Raw genomic sequence first — 21064 nt, forward strand, 5'->3', positions numbered from 1 at the left:
TGGAAGGTAGTATTGGGCCTGTAATACTAAAAGCACATGACATGTACCCAAAATAATGTTAGACCTGGAGGCTATAAGGAGAACTAGTGTGGGAAGATCCCTTTATGGACATTTTGATCATTCTGTCTTATGGTATTTCAGATCAGAATGGTGGTGACACAGTTTGGAGCAGGGGGATCAGGGTCCGGATCTGGGTTGGGCGATGGTAAGGAGAGGCTCAGGGCATTCTGAGCCGAGATTGTTGCGGGCCAGGTCGGGCCCTGAACTCCCTCGTTCTGGGAGTTCAACGCATACGGGGTGCCGGAGTTCTTAGGGGTCAGGGACCCTATAATGAGTCGATGTTGGGTGGCGGAAATAGAGCATTCCCAGTGCACTAGTTCTTTCCCTGATGCAGCAAAGGTGGTATTTGCTTCATGTATGCTGAAGGACCAATCCCGTAACTGGTGGGGAGAGGTGACCAATCAGGTGGGGGCAGCTGGAGTGGCAGAGAAGACATGGGCAGAGTTTTCCAGGTGTTTTGCTTTTAAGTTTTCACCATTTGTTGAGGTGCAACAACTAGTGAGGGAGTTTCATGAGCTCCAGTAGACCACCGAGACTGTGGTGAAGACCACCGCCAAGTTTCGGGAAAGAGCACTGTAGATCCCACAGTTTGCAACAGATGAGGATATGAGGAGGACGAGGTATCATTCCATGTTGAGGGATGATATCCGAGAGTTTGTGAGCTTTACAAGGTGCAAAACCCTGAACGAAATGGTGGAGAAGGCCTGTGAGCCCAGAGCAGGCACAGACAGCTGTAGATCAGGCTAAAAAGCCTAACACCTCGGATTCTTCCAGTAGGGGCCAGGAGGGTCGTGGCTGGTGTGCCAAGTGCAGTAAGTCGCACAGAGGGGCTTGTAGAGAAGCAGGCACGAGCAGCATCCGAGGGAGGTATTGGCGACATCGACAATGAAAAGGCTATATGACAAGTTCTCAAAGTGTGATTTTTGGTTGCGAGAGGTGCAGTTTCAGGGGCACATCATTAACCAGGAGGGTATTTCGGTTGAACCAGCCAAGGTTGAGGCAATGATGCGGTGGGAAGTACTAAAGAATGCATCTGAGATCCGTAGCTTCTTCGGATTAACAGGCTATTATCAAAGATTTATCCAATATTTCTCCAAGATCGTTGTGCCATTGCCTATTTAACCAAGAAGAATGTGACTTTCCGGTAGGGCCCAAACCAGCAGTCGGCTTTTGAGACCTTGAGGCAGAGGTTATGTGAGGCCTCAATTCTATTACTATCGGAAGGGATGGATTATTTGGTAGTGTATTGTAATGCATCGATCTCAAGGTTAGGGGCAGTACTGATGCAGAGGGGGAATGTGATCGCGTACGCCTCGAGGAAGTTGAAGCCTCATGAGGCGAATTACCCTACTCACGACCTGGAATTAAGGGCAGTGGTGTTTTCCCTCAAAATATGGAGGCATTACTTGTATGGAGTGAGGTGCACCATCTTTATTGACCACAAAAGCTTAAAGTATTTGATGGATAAGCAGAACCTCAACATGCAACAGAGGAGGTGGTTGGATGTACTGAAAGATTATGATTGTGAGACCTTATACCATCCAGGGAAGGCCAATATGGTGGCCGATACTTTGAGCTTCAAGACGGCGAGTTCCCCGATTGGTAACGTTTGTTTGAGGATGACAGTGATCTATGCATTGTTGGATATTATCAAGGAGGCTCGGGTGGAGGGTTTGAAGAGAGAAAATTGGAAGTTAGAGCGGATACGAGGTCATAATCCCTTGTTTGTCCGGGATGGTTGGGGTCTCTTGACTCAATGTGGCCGAGTGTGGGTTCCATCATCTGGAGGAGTGAGACAGAAGAAATTGGAGGAGGCGCACAATTCAAGGTTCTCTATACATCCAGGAGCTACAAAAATGTATAGAGATATGAGGTTGAGCTATTAGTGGCCCTGCATGAAGCGGGAGATCGCTTGGTTTGTGGAGTGGTGCTTGACCTACAGAAAAGTCAAGGCCGAGCATCATAGACCTCACGATAAGTTTCATCCGTTACCCATTCCTATGTGGAAGTGGGAAGAGATCTCTATGGACTTCATAACGAAGTTACCGAGCACGGTGAGGGGTGTGGATGCCATATGGGTTATTGTGGATAGATTGACGATGAGTGCCCACATTATTCCAATCTCCGAGAGCATCTCCGCTGAGAAATTAGTGGATATTTACATGCGAGAGGTGGTGGCTAGGCACGGGGTTCGAGGGCTAGTAGTCTCTGACTGGGATGTTCGATTTACATCTAGATTCTAGAAGAAGTTCCACGAGGAACTGGGCACTCAGTTACATTTCAGCATAGCGTACCACCCCCAGACAGATGGCCAGAGCAAGAGGACAATCCAGATAATCGAGGATATGCTTAGGGCCTAAGTGTTGGACTTTGGAGGAAGTTGGGATACATACCTACCACTAGTAGAGTTTTCATATAACAATAGTTATCATGCTAGTATCGACTGACCTCCGTTTGAGATGTTGTATGGTCGGAGTTGTAGGACCCCTGTTTGATGTGGTGAGGTTGGACACCGAGTCATGGGGAGCACCGAGGTAGTGCTCAAGACTACCGAGTTGATTCAGCAGGTATACGACCGGCTACAAGTCACACAAAGTCGTCAGAAAATCTATGATGACCAGCATCGATCGGATCTGGAGTTCTAGGTGGGGGACTTTGTTTTACCAAAAAGTTTTGCCACAAAAGGGAGTCATCAAGTTCTGAAAGAGGGGATATTTAATGCCTCGATATATTGGCCCATTCAGGATTTCGGTCCGGGTGGGCAAGGTGGCTTACCGTTTGGATCTATCGGACGAGCACAGCCATATGTACAACACCTTCCATGTGTCCCAGCATCGGAAGTGTGTCATAGACGAGGCTACGATTAATTCCTTGGATGAAATTCAAGTGGATGGGAGCTTGAAATACATTAAGAGGCCCGTTGCGATTCTAGATCAAAGACTAAGGTTTTTCGGAACAAGGAGGTGACGTTAGTGAAGGTGCAATGGCAGCACCGAACAGGCTCCAAATAGACATGGGATCCGGAGGAGGAGATGCGAGATCACTACCCAGATTTGTTTTTGTCCGCAGACTTCGAGGACGAAGTCTAGTTCAAGTATGGGAGATTTTTAATGCTTGTTCAAGGTATCAGTTATTTTCTTTAGTTTGTAGGGTTTTGTACTAGGACTCAAGGCGCTGGGGAGACCAACTCAATGAGTAGAGATCGATAATGGATGTGGTACTTAGGGTCTACTCGACGAGCAGGAAGGCCCTAACTCAACGAGTAGACACTATAAAGGAAAACCTTTTCGAGTTTAGTACCCCTATTTTAAGAACCTAACCATTAGGGCTGACCTCCTTACCAGCCTCCTTACTCAGAGAAACCCTATAACCGTCTCCCCCTCTTGTTCATTGAAGTTTTAAGTGTTATGGTGTAATTTTTGAATGAAGACTTGAACAGAGAAGCAACAATCTTGGAGGAGTGATCTTGGATCAAGAAACTCTACATCAAGGCCTGCATTTTGAAGGTATAAAGCCATAACCTTGACATGTAGTGTTTTAGATCTCATCTTTTGGTAGTTTAGGGCTTGTTTTGGAACTGGGTTGGATGTCCCAAGATAAGAGGTTTCCAGAGGTTAGGAGTGTAGATTTGGCCTCTATAAGGCCTCTAGAAGATTAAAGTTGCAAACTTTAATAGCCTCCATGTCCAATTTATGCATTATATCCACAATGAAGGCGAAAATGGATCTTGGAGAGTATTTCACACATGCATGGATGTAAAGTTAACAACTTTACGTGATTTTTCCACCCTTGGACATCATATCTGTTTTTTGGGTTGATGGGATGAGAGTTTAAAGTTAACAACTTTACGTGATTTTTCCACCCTTGGATGGTCTTTAGGGGTAAAGTTTTAAAGTTGGAAACTTTACCCTTCTAGACGTCTCTATGGTTAAGGATCTATTGTATGGAGCTTTAGATTCGACTGAAAGGACCTATTATGTTAAGATAAAGGAAAACTCGATGAGTTGCATTTGCAACACGGCGAGTTCGATCATTTTTTCCCATTTACAGTCTTCAAAGTAAACTCAGGGAGTTGATAAGATAACTCGACAAGTTGGATCAAGTTTTTCCCGTTTTTGGTCTGACGAGTAACTTGGCGAGTTAATGAGACAACTTGGCAGGTTGGCTAGGGTTTTCCCTGGTTTCTAAACACTAAAGGAACTCGACGATTTGCTAGATGCACTCGACAAGTTGGGTCAACATGGATTTTTGACCTTAACTTTGACCGTGGTTGACCAAGTTTGACTTTGAGGGTATTTTTGGTATTTCAGAATTTTTTGACAAAACTAGTCAGATGGTGATTGTAGGCAGTTGAGTTGGATATGCGCATTGGGACTTATCTGATCTTATCTTATCAGTTCAACATTCTTGAGAGGTGAGCCACATCACCATACCAATAGGTCGAAGGCACCAAGGCCGGCCCATTTTATGTTTTATGATACACTAGTTGATACAATGATATATGGAATGCCAGTTGGTTATATGCTAGGTGGTATGTTAGTTTTATATGTGGTATACATCCATGAAAGACCATGGGGGAGCCCATGGCGCTTAGATATAAGACCATGTGGGGGAGCCCATGGCTTTTCAGGTAAAGATCATGGGGGAGCCCATGAAGCTTGAATGTAAGACCATGCAAGGGAGCCCATGGGTTTTCAGTTAAAGACCATGGGGGAGCCTATGGCTTTCCAGCTAAAGACCGTGGGGGGGATCCCATGGAACATAGGTGTAAGACCTTTTGGGCGAGCCCATGGCATCTTGGAGTAAGAGCATGGGAAGAGCCCACAGCATCCTTATATGTTTATATACATGGCTTGTGTGGTTTATGCAGCTTTTATAGCTAATATGGATTATGTGATTATGTACCTTGTGTGGGGTATGATTTAGGGAACTCACTAACAATTAGCTTACAATTTGATGATTTGTTTCAGGTACATCTAAGCCTAAGGGCAAGGGAAAAACTTGATGGCGCGACATATAGTCTTCAGAATTTGATTTGATGGGACACTTTGATATTTGAAATAAAATGTTGATGTTATGGATTTTGAAAACAAATGTCATTGTTACTTCATATTTTATGGGAATGTTTTGGTTAATTAAAAATGAAAAAATTATTTGAAAATTTGGGTCGTTACACGTTGTTTATGAAAATCCTTATTCTCAGATCTTAGAGTATCTCTATCACACATTACATTTGTCAATTGGAAGTCTAATTGATCTATATATGATTTCTTAGTCTCCAAAATCCTCTATGTCTCTAACAGTTGAATATTGGTCTTTTTAGCATCATTACTAGCAGAGTTAAGCAAATCATGAATATAAGTAATTTCATCATCAAACTCCGATAATATCGAATTGTAAGCATTAGAAGGAATGTTAAAGGATTGTAAAATAGAATGTACCTGCGAAGTCATGGGTGTTTTTTGAGTTGATGTCAAAACAAAGCTCCTTCTGTGACTTTTTCTTCCTTATCTTCCTATTCTTCCTCATACTTCGCGAACATCGCCCCATGTGTCGGTTTTCACATCTCTTCATCATTAGAACCTGATCACCATATTTGGTAGGTTCCTTTCATCATCCATACCCCTGGCCACAAGTGACATCGCTTTCGCATTTGCTCTTACCTCCTCCAAACTTTCCACATAATAAGCTTCATCTTTGACCCTGTTCTTCTTTTCATCCCTCTTTCGTAACATGCAATCGTTAGCCATATGATTCGCTCCAATGCAGTAATGGCAGTCGAATCCAGAGTCACCTTTAAGCTTTTTCTCTATTTTTATATCTTCAAACTTGATCTCCTTCTTATCTACTTTCTTCTATTCACTTACAGACTTTCCAGCAAAATTTCCTTTCGCATCACTTGCTCGAGACTTCACATTAAAAGGCTTTTTGAAAAACTTCTTTGCTCGAGACTTCGCATCATCTGAGTTGACTATCAGGCCTTCATCTTCCGAATCTCCTTCTCAGCTATTTCTTTTTGAACATCTTGTCCAGCAACTTTCAGAATAAGATCAAGTGGACCACCAAGACTGATCTTCGTTTCCTCAGTAATTTCGCTCACTTCAGTTTCATGTGCTTTCAACACGTTGTAAAGATCATTCAAAGAGAAATAATCAAAACTTTGTTGTGTCTTTATCATAAGGCTGACATTTCTCCATTCTTTTTGAAGACCCATGATGAAAGTTATTACGCCATATCTGTTACATTTGAAGATGAGCTCATTCAGATGATCATAATAAGACTGAATCGATTCTCTTTCCTTCTGCTTAAATTCTCTTAACTCTAACAGACATTGTTTGATAGAACTGATTTTTGTTTTCTCGCTTCCTTGATATTTTTCCTTCAATGTATCCCAAATCTCCTTTGAGGTTTTACAGTTGCGCACATAATTGTATACGATTGGTGGAAGGGCATCATAAAGTTCTCGTATATATTTCTTTTCATTTTCTGCAATTCTCAGTCTGTTCTTGGACCTTGTGATTATTAGAAGAAGTTCCAATATTTTGAACAGTAGGAGGAGGACGAACATCACTGATTATGGATTTCCAGAGCTCCTCATCAATCCCATTCAAGTAGCCCTCCATACGATCAACCCATTGATCGTAAAACTTAGGGATTAACATCGGAATCTTCGTAGAAGAACCAAGAAAATGAGAGTAAGATGTCATGGTGTTCATGTTAAAGTTCGTCATTGTTTTATGGAAGGTTTTTGAAGAAAGCTTCACAAATTGAGATCTAACAATGAAAACTATCAAAAATTGACAATGTTTACTCAATTCAAACAACAAAACGCAGAATCGAATCAAAACATATGATCTATAAACATATACAAAAGAGCGGAAAATTCTGAATCTAGAACAAGACTAAAAATACTTTTTGAAAACAAAAGAAAATCAGATCATAAATTGTTTGATTCCTGCTCTGATACCAAATGTAGTTGTGATTTAATCGAGTAAGAATTATGAGATCAGAGTTATGAAAGAATGATGAACACAAGATCTAAATAATATATGTTTGGCTGGATTAAGCTTTCTTGAAGCACGAAGAATGTTTCAGAGAATACAATACGAATAATGAAGCTACTCTCTAACTCTAGTACTCAACCCATAAATATAGGGATCAAGAAAGCATACAAAAAATATAAGGGACTAAAAACACTTAAGTTTCGAAACATATTGCTCTTATAATAAACAATCTAACAAACACGTTTCGACACAAAAACTGAGTAAGATACATTTCGACACCTCATAATATTTTCGAACTCTACAGTAGGGAGGGAATATGAGCCTTACCTGGCTTGGGGATGGTCTAAAACAAGTTCTGACAACGTCCTCCTTTCGAAAAACCCTTCTAACTAATCTTGGAGAGTATCCCAGATTTCATTGGCACATTTGCATAATTTGATATGCTCAAAAAAGATGACGAGATACACCAAAGATCATCTAAGATAAGGCAATATTATTAGCATGCATCTTCTCGATGTCAAGATTTGTAAGAGGAGCTTCTCAAATCTCTATCTGACCTAGTAGTCAGCTCTAACTGGAACATGTATACCTTTAGTTACAGATCTCAAATTTCTTTTCCTTTTTTTTTAAAGTATTACATTCTAATTTTCCGATGATCATATTCCTTAACCACTAGTAATGGGGCTCGAGTAGGGCAACCCACATTGTTAGCTATATGCATCGAATATAATTGTTTATTAGGATTAGTCACTGTTTAGTTATGAAAATAAGAGATACAATCGTATATATAAAGAAGTTTTGTCCTGTAGAACCAAAAATGCAAAAGAAAACCAATGTACAGTAGAACCTCTATAATTTAATACTCGATAAATTAATAACCTCGATAAAATTAATAATTTGTCCGGTTCCAACTTGGGACCGGTACAAAATTGGACCCTAATTGATAAAATAATAAAATAATAGTTTTTTTGAAATCCCAATGTAAATATATTGGTTCCAGCGAAACTATAAATTAATAGTTACTAAAATATTCCAAAATTTTAGAATTTTCTAGTAAAAAATGAATCTATAGTCACGTGTTTCTTGTGAACTTCAAATCTATATTGAGTTCATCTTTAAATCTCTCAATTGCACTTAAGATTTGAGGCATTGTATTCTCGTATTGCAACAAAATTTTATGAAGAGTTGTTACCGCTTGCAACGCTTCTTTCCGAGTGACTTGTTCCAAATGTACTGAATCATCATCAACCGAATTTTGAACGGTATCCGCGATAATTTCTTCAGTGCTTTGAACCTCGTAACATTCATTATTTTCACATGGATAATCCAACAACTCATTCATGTCGATTTTGTGCCAATAATGCATTTTCATAATCAAGTTCTCAAGCTCATAAGTGTCTTCTCTAGAATTTAAATCGTTTAAATCATTTGAGTCTGTAGCCAGACAAATTTTACAGTGTCCGAAGCAATTTGCTATGGATTCTTATTTCATATTTCTCCAAGCCGAGACGGCCAAGTTGATGATATCTAAAATATTAATCTGTTCCGGGGGAAAATGTCCAACTCATAATCTTCCAAAATATTACGATAAAACCTTTTACGGTAGTACATTTTAAAGGTTCTAATTATCCCGACATCACATGGTTTGAGAGTTGCTCATGAATATAAGCCATTTATTAATTTATCGATATAATAATATTTTGCTAAATTAATAAAATATCTTAGTCCCAACATTATTAATTTATAAAGATTTTACTATATTCTCAAGCAATGATAATCTGATCAAATGAAATTAAAAAAACAACCACTTAAACTATGATACCAATTAATATAGTAAAAATAAACTAACAACAAGACTAATAATAATGTTCTACTCAATAGTCGAATGACTCTAGTTTGAAGTCATGAAAATTATCAACAATCATATAATTCAAGTATTAAGTGTACAAATAAATGACTAGATGATGGTAAGGACCTGTAGCTGATCAATAGGAATCGAACATCTGCAAAAGATTTCCTATAAACCTTTTTCATATCTTACAACACACTAAAGACAAACATTTGTAGAGATCTCAGATTGGCTAACTTCTTATCAACATTACGTCGGATACTCTTCACTGTCAATGTGATAGATACTTAAATCATTAACTTCAAATAGCAAACATGCCGACTAGCTTTGTTCACTTTTCATGATCTAACATTTTCCTATCCATTTTATGAATTTAATGGTCTAACCATTTAAGTGGGTTAACCCATCGGTCAAACACACTTTCTTATTTACATTTTTAACTGTAAATGTTACAATTTCAACATTTAACTTTTAAAGCTATCATTTAAATTATTACTACCATTCAAATTTATTATTCCCATTATTCTAACTTGTTTATTGATTTATGTATTAACTTTAATTTGTATAAATAAAAAAACTTAAATTACTCAAAAATTCAAGCCCAAAAAAACGGGTGCTACAACCTTTTAAATTTTTGATAACTTTTTAAACCTTTTTACATAAAGTTTTATATACTTTTACAATCTTTTTTAAAATATTTTTTTATAACATATTTAAACTTTTTTACAACTCTTTCTAAAGTTTTTTATATAATTTTTTAAACTTTTTTTACAACCTATGAAGGTTGACAAAACATAATAAAATCTTTTTATAATATATGTGAAAATGTTTAAAAAGGGTTATTTCATTTTAGTGTCTCTTTTAAAAAAACAATATTAAAAAAATAATTCAAACAAGTTTTTACCAATGACTTTTAAACCTTTTTACTTGTTTATTTATAATATTTGAAATCTTTAAACATTTTACTAATATTTTTTCATCATTCTTACAAAATAGTTTTGAAATGTTGGAATTTACATTAAAAAGGTTTATAAAAAGTTTTTTAAAAAAAAATGTTGTAAGAAAAATTTTAAACCTTGTGTAAAATAAGTTTAGAAAGAATTAAAAATATTTTTAAAAAGAATGTTTCTCTTTAAAAAAAAAAAAAACATTAAAAAATTATAATTTTTGTAAGTGTCAAAATGTTAGTAAAAGAAGTTTAAAAAGATTGTAAAAGTTTATAAAAAGTTTGTGTAAAATGTCTCGAAAAAGGTTTAGAAATTTTGTAAAAATATAATAAATTAAATTTGTTTAGATTATACATTTGTTTCATAAAACAAGTAATTTATATAAATCCTTTAGAGTAATTTATATAAATCCTTTAATTTACAACATACCAAAACACAAATTAAGAATACACAATATACACCCTCTTTAGTTAAATCCAGCAACAAGTGAAGTCGACGAGCGACGTGAATGACGCCCGATGAGCAACAAAACTTTAGCAGCTTTCCGATGAAGATGACCGTCTTCATGAATACTACCTCCGGTCAACCGGACAAGTGGTATTCTCGCGCCCGCACCATACCAATCCACCATTTCCGTCAACATAAACACTTTCTCCAACACCTCCAAAGCTTCCACCTTCAACGACTCCGACCCCCAATTCAAAACCTCCAAAATCGGAACCACCGCCCCACAATCATGCAAAACATGCGCACCTCTCCGAGGCGACTCCTTCTGTACCAATGTCGAAAGCGTCTGAATCGCTTCATAAGTTATGGCATGGACCTCAGACTGCAACAGTTTCACCAGATCCGGTAACGCCCCCGCCTCCAAAACACAAAACGTACCTTTCACACTGCATATCCCGCCATGAGCGGCGCACAGGGCCGCACCGGTGCGGCCGAAACACGAGCACCACCGGTTTGACTTTGAGGTCACGGTGAGTTCGGCGCTTCGCATCGAGAGATCACCGATTAGAGCAGCGGCGCGTGCTTTTGCTATCACCGAACCTTTTTTAAGAAAATCCACAAGTAAACCGTAGGTCCCGAGCTCAACGACTATTTTCTGAGACTCGATATTCGTCGGATCCGTAAACCGGAAAAGCGCGCTCAAGGCATTCTCTTTCGCCTCTGTGCTTCCCGATTCCAGTATGTCTATAATCGCTTTAAGTCCTTCCAACTCGATTAGTTTTTTTGTCAATTCGACTTCCGATTTCGGAACGTTCGCTAGCAAACCAACTGCAGCCTTTTGTACGTCGCTTTTCCCGGAGTTTTCAAGAAGACCGATGAAAGCTTCGAGTCTTCTCGGCTTTAAAAGGAACTCCGCCACTCCATGCGGTTCATGGTTCGAGAATAAAAACAAGAGGTTGATGGCGGCTTCACGTGTTTCGCTATCGGAGTGATCCAGAAGAGTCAGAACACGAGAAACACCGCTAGCGGTGACCACGGCGGTTTTCACCGGTCCGGCGTCCGATTCACATATTTTAAAAAGAACACGCAACACCGGCCTCAAAACAATGTAAGGTAATCGCGAGTTTTGTAAAAAAGCTAATAAATTCTCGACTAATGATTCTAAATTGAGCTTCACGCAGTTGATGTCCACAAGAAATTTGATTCCGTCGCCATTAGAGGTGAGTTTTTCGAGGATTTGAGAGCATTTGGAGAGAATGAGAAATGGTAAAGGTAAAGAGCGCATTAGGTTGATCACTAAAGGGACTCCATCAGAAGCTGCGAAAAGGGTTTTGTTGTCTGAATTTGTTAAAAGCTTTACAAGCATTGATAATGATACTTCTTTTGATTCCAAGTCAGCAGATGCCATTTCGAGCAAAGGTGGAATTAAACCTAGCGAACATAGGAGCTTTGTGTTTTCTTCTTCAAGCTCCAAATCAACAATCCCTCTTAGCATCGCCATTTTTGTTTCTTTTGGACCTTCGATGACAATCAAATAAATAAATTAGTGAAAAAAGAGAGGAAAGGGAACACAAAGATGAAATTTTTTTGTATAAAGAAAATGACAAGAAAAGTATTCTAACCTTGAACGATCCTACCAACAAGAGGTTCATACCATTCCTCGTTTGCAGCCAAAATAGCATTTTTGTCATCAACATCTACAAGTTTTTGCAAGATTTTCTTTGCTTTTTCTGTTAACTCCATCTCTGAACCCTTTAAGATGGTAACAAGAAAGGAAACCGGATTACATTCTTGAGAAAGTTCCCTTGCATGATCCATATTTTGGCTGGACTCCTCAAGAACTAACTCACATATCAACTCTAATGAAGCTTTAGCTAGACTTGACTCACATCCTAAACATGGAACAATGTGACAAAATCCCTTATTTGCAACCAACAGATCCTATAAAATTAAACAAACAAATAAATAAATAAATTACATATCAGATACAACATGTTCGGATTAAGTCAAAATAAAACAAGTCAAAAAGAATAAGTGGTTAAGCCCAATAAGATATAGTAGAAAAAAGAAGGGTGAGAATTAAATGACCTTGTTTCTTGAATGTCCCTCAACAGCATTCTTTAATGTAACCAACACATTTGTTTTCACTGGTGAATTATGTAAGTTTGGGAGGATTTCAATAAGCAATTTGGTGACACCACCAATTGAAATCCAATCTTTATTGATTACATTTTCTTTCATAAGTTCCTGAATATGAAAAAGTGCATCTTTCATAGATTCATTATTTTCCATCATCAATTTAAACTTGCAAGATCTAATCCTCATACAATAATTAAGCTCTTTCCACTCTTCAATCGATTGTCTCAACTGAATATTTGATCTAAAAGATAAATCTTCAAGATCTTCACCCGTAACAGGATCCGTTTTTTCACCCGACCCAAACCATTCTTCAATCGCCACTCTGGAATAAGCAGTTCCATTCGAAAGACTAACAGGATCAACCATTACACTTTTAGTAATCCCACAAATGAAAGCTTTAAAAGGTGGAATAGATTCTGATTTCGAATCATGACGTTCGATTACTCTTAACCTTTGCATATACTGATCTTTCACATGTTCATAATCTCTAGCAGCATCTGCACGCGATAACAATTCGATAATTTGTTCCAAGAAATAAACTTCTGCTCTTTCTTTTCGGTTTTCTGCTTCTTCTTTCTCTCTTTTAAAGCTATCGAGCTCTTTTCTTATCTCAAAAGGCTCAATCACAACTCCTACAGCCATTGCTATATCTTCAATTATATCATTAGCAAAACCCTGATCAAGTTTTTGATTCATGAGCCCTTCGTTTAACTTATCAAGAATTTGAAGATGAGATTGACACGTTGCAAATTCGGCTCTTTGCATCTCGTTTTGTAATCTACTTATTTCATCAGATATTCCAGATAGGACTTCGGTGTTTGCAAGACATAGAGTGTTTAAAGACTTACCAATATCTCTTGTGACATCTTGTACTTCCTTTACAATGTGTCTGCATTTGATTAGCAGGTAGAAACGACCTCGATTCTTGTATTTTTCCACAAGTGTGTTGGCTTTTTTCACATCTGTTTCAAGGTTTTCAAGAGCTTTTCTTGCAAGTGGTGATTCGTTTAGTTTTTGTAGCTCGAGTTCCTTTAGAACACGGAGGATATCAAAGAGGTGAGATGAGAGGATTTTGAAACTTTCTTTTTCAATGACTATATCGTTGGCAGCATGAGCAGTTTTGATGACCTGATTCATGGCAAGAGCCAAGATTGTACTAATTGGTAGAAAATCTGCCATTCCTGATGGATATTGTGAAGAAACAGTTAAAAAAATGAAGTTTTTTTGTTTGATATTGTAAAAATTAAGCTTTTTCTGGACATAAGTCTAATTCCATGACCAAAAATCTCAAAACGAAGGAATTCTGTAGTGGCATCTGATTAACTAGAAAAGACAAGGAGAATATGATCAAAAAGAAGTGAAAAGGCTTGGAAATCTAATAATTCCAAATAAGTAAGCAAATCATCAAACAGGTGGTGGGCATGAAACTGTAGTTGGTAGTAACAGAGAAAATCTTCTACATTCTTCCAATTTTGTCACTTCCTTGGAAAGAACTACAAACAAGAAATCAATAAAAGCAAATCATAGACATGGATTTCTGAAGAATTACCTGTAAAAACAGTTGAAATGATGCGTGTATTGTGAAATCCAAAAGGACATCCACATTAAATATGACGATGGGAACGGAAGAAAGTCCACCGAGTTTACTTCCAAGTCAATTGGCGTGATTGAAATTCTCATGATCGTTGATGTTGTCGAAATTACGAGTCGCCTTCCTATGAAATTTCTCATGAAATTTAATACATCTTTCCGACGTAAACGCCTTTTCATCCAGGGAACCATAAGATGGGTCCATAGTCATAGTCGGTCTACATAACATTATTTCTCTTAATACAATAATGATTTTATAATTCACATCTTTACAAAAATGTTTTTTTTTTTTTTAATTAACTGATCATATAAATTTCGTTAATATTGTCACTATTTACATAAAACTGAATTCAACAATTAGATTACCATATTGTTCGTATATTTAGATTTTCATATTGATTTTAAGATAAATAAAATTTAGTTTGATTTCGGATTGATTTAATTTATAAAACAAAAATCAAATAATAAATTACCATTTATTTATTTTTATATATTATGTTTAATATATAATTTTATTATCTATTACTTCACTAAATTTGTTTTAAATAGATTAAAACTGATACAAAACCTATAAGAAAACCTATAAGGGTATATTTATTCTTAAAAGTTTTTATATGTATAACATCAAATTAAAAATCTATTTTGCTTAGGTAATGTTTATGAATATTAATTCATTACCTGATAATTTAATTTTGTATAAAAATAACTAATATTTAAGTTATATATTTTAAGATTCTTGAAAAACAAATTGTAAAAAACAATTCATAAGGAATTGTAATTAAGATGGTTCAAATTTTTGTATAAAAATAACTAATATTTAAGTTATATATTTTAAGATTCTTGAAAAACAAATTGTAAAAAACAATTCATAAGGAATTGTAATTAAGATGGTTCAAATCAAATTTGAACTGGATATGAATCCATGTTTTGAAAATCAAAATCAATTTAAACTTCATTTGAAGCAAATCATTCCATCCAAAAAAACATCCCTTTTTTGTAATTTGAGGGGGCCTGAAATTTGCTTTTGCTTTTGCCTCAAGCCCTTAACTATGCTTCGACCGGCTTATCTACAATTTAAATCAAGAGAAGAAAAAAAGAAACACTTTAAGTGTATTTGGTTGGGATGCATTGATACCAAAGCAGTTATCTCTTTTTATAAGCTTGGAGCTTTCCCGAACTTTCATTTTTTAACCGATGTGGGATAATGAAACCTTCTTTCATATAGAAAACTCAATAATCTTTACCTTGGATAAATGAAAAAAAAAAAAAAAAAAAAAAAGGAACATTTTCTTCAACATGAAATATCATAATCATACTACAGTTATAGAATTATCATACTCCACCTTAAAATATTATTGTCATTTAGAATAGACCATTCTAAATTTCACCTTGGCACATGTTGAAAAACTTGTTGAAAGTTTACGGTGCAACTCCCTCGTTTGACATACATGGAAGTTCAAAAGCCATTAATAAAGACTTTCACCACACATCTTGCATTTATGTCAATCCAGTGCTTATGTATAAATTTGTGAACCTGTTGAAAAAAAACACATCTCTTTCTTTGGGAACTAACATACTATGAGGATTTCATAACTCAAAAGAAGCCATCATTATTAATAACAATGGAGACATAGTTAGCTATATTATAGCCTTTTTACTGAATCTGCTTCATGTTGACAATTTCTCTAGAGATGCATAGAGCGTCCATAATTCCATCATACCAGATTCTTCTATGAGTTTTTCTTCTCATTCCTACACATCAAAATTGTTCATTCTAATGAAGAATGGTTTTTTTTCTCTCTAGTCCTTTATCCTCGTACACGAGTTTTCCAGTAACCTCTGGATACCTCAAGGTTTATTTCTCATACATCATAACGAGCTTCATATGCTCATTGGATTATGACAAAGATAATATAAGCGTCAATGATTTTTCCTTATCTTCAACCTTCACACTAAGAGCTTTTAGTTCAGACATGATATTATTACGAACACTTATATCACATCTTGTTTGTTTTTTTAGGTGGAACACAAAATTACAATGTTTATCTCATTGACATTGAACTTAGTAGAGTTTGGGTACAAAACATGTCAAATTGTTATACTTACACTCTTATAGTCTTATACACATGAAACATTGTATATATTATATTCTTATGTTATGTCTTATGCTAAGTAACAAAGAAGGGAGTGGGGGATAAAGACCCCGCATTCTCTCTCCTGTTTTGATCGGCTAGGTTTTCTTTTTTATTTTAATTTTTTTTTCAGTTTTTTAATATTTATTAAATTATATACCTACTAATATTAAAAAGTTATAAAAATATATATCAAAATTCATGGTTTATAATTTCCTACAAAATAAATATAATATTTGTATGAAATATAATCTTTTTTAAAATAAAAAAATAGTGAAAGATATTTCTCATACATACCCTGGATTTTGGTGAGAAATAGAAAAGTAAGGAAAATACTAATGTGGCAGGCAAAAAAACAAGGAATCCTTCCCGCACACCCTCGAGTCTAACTCATACAAGGGATTAAAAGCGAAATTAGTTCAACCTATAACTCCATATTATAAGGACAATCACAAAAATGATCCATATTATAAAGAGATATAACCCATATTTTCATCTTTTGTGAAAATGACAACCTATTTCCGTTTGGCTGGTTCAGATTTCAATAATATATAATTTGATTTTCTTGTTATCGTTTGCATAATAAACACTTTCAAAAACTCTCTATCCCTAAAATTCAAAATGTCCAGTATCATCAAAAATTTTCAATAAAACGACACATTTGATGCTCACGTATCTTATCTACTTCTGCAATATTTAGTTTAACCTTTTGTTTGATTTTATTAAAAAAATCAATATATATTTCTGAAATTTCATATTCGTTCATCGGATTTCAGAAATATATTTTGAAATTTTAGAATAGGTTTTTCTAAGTCGGAAGTCCAAAATCCAAAATCTCTTTTTTTGTGTCGGAAAATTTAACCTTTTTATTACATAAAGTTAGTCCAAACTAACATGTTGGTATTTTGGTAAAACCAAAAGAATATATGTTATCTCCTAACACTCCCAAATTTCATATGGACATTATTGTTATTTTTAATCGCCCAATTTATTGATCACAACTGCAATAACATAATCACAATAAATTTATTGGAAGCACTTTTATTACATTTTAATAAGCACATAACATGAACTAAAAAGCATGTTCGCGACAAAATACAGTAGACTGTAATAAGTTACATCTCCATGTAGTGATCGATCACTGTGTGCTTCGCTTGCGAGCCATCTCCCGAGCCATTTCTCTTAACTCCTCTGGTGATTGTGGCCTTGGTCCCTCTGGAGGGTATACAACATATTGCCTCTTCAAAAGAAATACAAGTGAAACATTTAAAAGTTTTAACCAAAATGTTATAATCAAAACCATCTACATTTGGTTTCAAGGATTTTTATACTTTTTTTTTTAAGTGTGAAAAATGAAAATCAGTAGTTGTCTTTTTATTTTATTTTTCTTTTAAGGATATGTTAAGTAAAGGGTTAATGACATAATTGGGTAACCAACTATCCAAAGTGTTTTAAAAAATACCATTATACTAAAAAAAAAAATCTAAGGTTACCAATTTTTTTTAGTACAATGGTATTTTAAAACACTTTAAAAAGTTCGTTACCCAATTATTCGTGAACCCTAGATTTTTGGAAGTACAATGTTGTAAGAAAAACAAATAGAAGTATGATGCTATAATAATTAAATCAATGGAAAAATGTCACTATTTTCTTTCATTTAACACTAAAGAGAAACAAGAAACTTCTATGTCTATAAATCAAAGTATGATGCTCTAATAAGTAAACTTCTTGTAATTAAAACCTAAAGAGAAACAAGAAAACGTTTGCATTTAACAAGAAACAAGAAATTTCTTGCATTTTAACCTAAAGAAAATAAATAATTTTCAGGTATATTCCTATGTTTCCTATTGAGAATAACTAATGTTTTGAACTTTAAACTATTCATGGGTATTCATTATTATTGTCAAAAAAAAAAAAAAAACATTTAACTTTCACATCTATTCATTCTGATCCTATTTTCTCTTTTTCATCAATATGTGGAACACAAACAAAGATGATTTATGTCACTGTGGGGTATGCATTCACAAGCTCTCCTGAATTTATTATTTGGGTTAATTTCATTTATATCCTTATAAACTTTTAATATTACGTGAATATCCTTACAAATATTAAAATTACATATACATCTGTGTAAAACTATAAAATTTACATCTATATCCAAACTCATATTTTAATTAAGATTAAATCAATTTAATATTAAAAACTTATCTAAATATCAAACTATCACGTAATATTACTAAACTACCCTTTTTATGCCTCACGAAATCTCTGTGTATATATTTCTGAAACTCCATCAATGTTCGCTTTTTTTCTCTTCATCCTTATACAAACACAAGAGATTTGTTTATGTATGTCATTTGAATTTTGATGATCCCTTATCTAACATCAAAAACCCAAAAATGCATAAAAGCCCATTTGACACACAAATATCAAATCCAATTGACTTTCTTTTTCTTATAGTTTTCCCTTAGTAAATTAAATATCAATTCCCGTTTATTGAAAAGAAAGCAAAATATATTTATATAAATTTTATGTAATTTTTGGAATTGAAGAAATTCAAAAAGATATAGAATTTGGTATTTAGATAATAAGTTAACGTAAGTAGGAGTTGATATTTAATTTATTAATTAAGAGAAAACTAAATAAGAAGAAAGTTAAATTAGATTTATGGTAACAAGCAAAACACAAACATACACATCTTTGTATGTGTATCGATGATGAATCTAAAAGAAAAAGCAGAGCCTCAATGGAGTTTAAGAATCATATACAAAGAGACAAAGAAAGGGTATTTTAGTAATATCATATGAAAGTTTAATTTTTAAATAAGGTTTTTAATACTAAATTGATTTAATCATAATTAAAATATAAGTTTGGATATAAATGTTAATTTTATAGATTTAAAAGGATATATACGTAATTCAAACATTTACAAGGATATTAAAGTAATATTAAAAGTTTACAAGGATATATATGAAATTTAGCCTTATTTTTTTGTTTCTGTTTAGCCAACTTTTTTAATTTTACTTTAATATCTTACCATTACAGTTACATGTATTAAAGAATCGGTGGGTGAGCTACATTCTGAAAGGAAATTTGATAATAAGCATATGCTATTTACACATATGATCATCACATTACAATTTAGCAAATATCAGGTTTACAAGATTTCATTATTTATGTTAACTGATGTAATGGATTTTATGATTATTTGCTTTATAACATGATTTCAATTTAATTTACATTATCTATGTTAAATCTTACTCAAGATAACCCAAAACCACTGGAAGTTGGTATAAAGCTAGACAGGAGATATTTGGACTGAAACTGATATTCCTTTTGATTTATTATTATAACATCATATACTTCTATTTTGTTATTACAACTGTATACTTTGAAAAAACTAGAGTTAATGACATAATTGTGTAACCAACTATCTACAATGTTTTAAAAATAACGTTGTACTAAAAAATATTGTAAGAAGGTAAACAACTTTTATTTTTGTTTATAAAACACCATTTCTACGTGGCTTAAAAACCAGAACTTTTTATCATTAACATGTTATAGCATTCCTTTTTTCCCAGTTAACCCATTCACTTCTTTCATTTGATCTGTTGATTTAAAAGAACTCATTTTTCTTTGAAGTGTGTATCAGACTGAATTTTTCTTTTTCAGTCTGCAACTATTTCAAGTTAGAGCCCTAATTGACTTCTGTTTGGGTTTGTTGCATCTACCTTCTATCGATTCTAGAAAGCTGAAAGCTTACAATCGCCTATAGCTACACAATCAAGTGATCAACAACTACAAGTCTATAAAGAACGCCTATGTTAACTGCACTAGACAAGTCTTTGACTTCGTACTTGTTAACTTCAAAATTGATATGAACTTTGAACATTCAACTAAAATTACCAAGTAGATCAAAGATATGTAGCAAATACAACGATTGAACAGTGTTTAAAGCTAAAATTGATGAAATTTTCATGAGATACTTACAGCGCCCATGAATTTGTGAAGATTCTTAGTGTTGTTGGCGAAGAAATACATAAGACCAATCGGAACTGTAACGTAAACGGCGAACTTTGCAATCTCCAATACACCTTTAGACGTCCCCAACGATGTCATTGTAAAGGGTTCAGGCAACTGAAATCAAATCCGATTTGAAATAGTGGTTGTTTTAAGCTCAAAGAAAACCCTAACTCGTCGTTCGTGTGTGTGTGTGTGGATTAGAATTTTGCCACGGAGCACCGGCTCACTCAAGGTTTACTTGTTTGGTCCAACCGAGGACCGGTCCGATTTAATGAATTAGACATGTAATAATCGGATTGGAACACTTCGATCCGGTTTTTCTCCTTCCCTTCCGCTAACAACTAAACTATCCCCTAAGTTTACTAGTTTGGTCCCTTAAAAAAAACAAAAGACAAATCAACCAAATTTTATTTTTAGTGTATCCATTAGATTTTGGATAATTTATGTATTTGATTCCTAGTTATTATTATTATTTTTTAACTTGAATCATCTTTATAGTTTGAATTTGTTGTGTTGTTGGTCCTTACATACTTAAAATGACATATTTATTCTTACCTATTATTTTAATTTTTTTTATTTATTATTTACTTGTTAAAAGAAATTGATTAATAGAAGTGGGTACACCCACACTTTCATATTTCTCCCAGCAATGCACCCTTTTTGCCCTATTTCTTCATTGTTACCGACTCTTATTTATCTCCAATTCCGACCTCCGATCGTCACCAATACCTCCAACATTACGGGTACCTGCAAATATATCCCTCATGTTAACCCCATAACACCAACCCCTTATCCATTTAATCCCTCGTCAGAGTCAATCATCATCGCCTATTACACCAAAGTAAATTTATTACCAACACCTCTGTAACTGGA

The 21064-nt window shown here is 34.7% G+C and overlaps 2 protein-coding genes across 2 annotated transcripts; both read right to left on the minus strand.

Annotated features, from left to right (window-relative positions):
• Positions 1–10173: 10173 nt before the first annotated feature.
• Positions 10174–14249, minus strand: LOC145037721 (U-box domain-containing protein 44-like). Its single transcript, XM_078986428.1, has 4 exons — positions 13996–14249; positions 12396–13627; positions 11930–12248; positions 10174–11825 (listed from the first exon to the last, which is right to left on the minus strand). Exons 2-4 carry the CDS (start codon positions 13623–13625, stop codon positions 10327–10329), a joined length of 3048 nt encoding a protein of 1015 aa, XP_078842554.1. The 5' UTR covers positions 13626–13627; positions 13996–14249; the 3' UTR covers positions 10174–10326.
• A 2926-nt stretch (positions 14250–17175) lies between these two features.
• LOC145037722 (sporulation-specific protein) lies at positions 17176–20462 on the minus strand. The gene is made up of 2 exons (XM_078986429.1): positions 20159–20462; positions 17176–17408 (listed from the first exon to the last, which is right to left on the minus strand). The coding sequence occupies exons 1-2, from the start codon at positions 20285–20287 to the stop codon at positions 17307–17309; spliced, it is 231 nt and encodes a 76-aa protein (XP_078842555.1). The 5' UTR covers positions 20288–20462; the 3' UTR covers positions 17176–17306.
• Between the last annotated feature and the right edge of the window lie 602 nt (positions 20463–21064).

The sequence above is a fragment of the Lactuca saligna genome, chromosome 3, assembly GCF_052625555.1.
Source record: "Lactuca saligna cultivar CGN05327 chromosome 3, ASM5262555v1, whole genome shotgun sequence".
In the NCBI taxonomy this organism is placed as follows: domain Eukaryota; kingdom Viridiplantae; phylum Streptophyta; class Magnoliopsida; order Asterales; family Asteraceae; genus Lactuca; species Lactuca saligna.

Excerpts from the sequence above, each read along its gene's own strand:
- LOC145037721 (XM_078986428.1), bottom strand. The coding sequence starts at position 13,625 with ATGGCAGATTTTCTACCAATTAGTACAATCTTGGCTCTTGCCATGAAT. Across the intron at positions 12,249-12,395 it reads AGGGACATTCAAGAAACAAG|GATCTGTTGGTTGCAAATAA; the intron begins GTCATTTAATTC and ends TTAATTTTATAG. Across the intron at positions 11,826-11,929 it reads TGTTGGTAGGATCGTTCAAG|GTCCAAAAGAAACAAAAATG; the intron begins GTTAGAATACTT and ends TTGTCATCGAAG.
- LOC145037722 (XM_078986429.1), bottom strand. The coding sequence starts at position 20,287 with ATGACATCGTTGGGGACGTCTAAAGGTGTATTGGAGATTGCAAAGTTC. Across the intron at positions 17,409-20,158 it reads TTCACAAATTCATGGGCGCT|AGGCAATATGTTGTATACCC; the intron begins GTAAGTATCTCA and ends TTTCTTTTGAAG.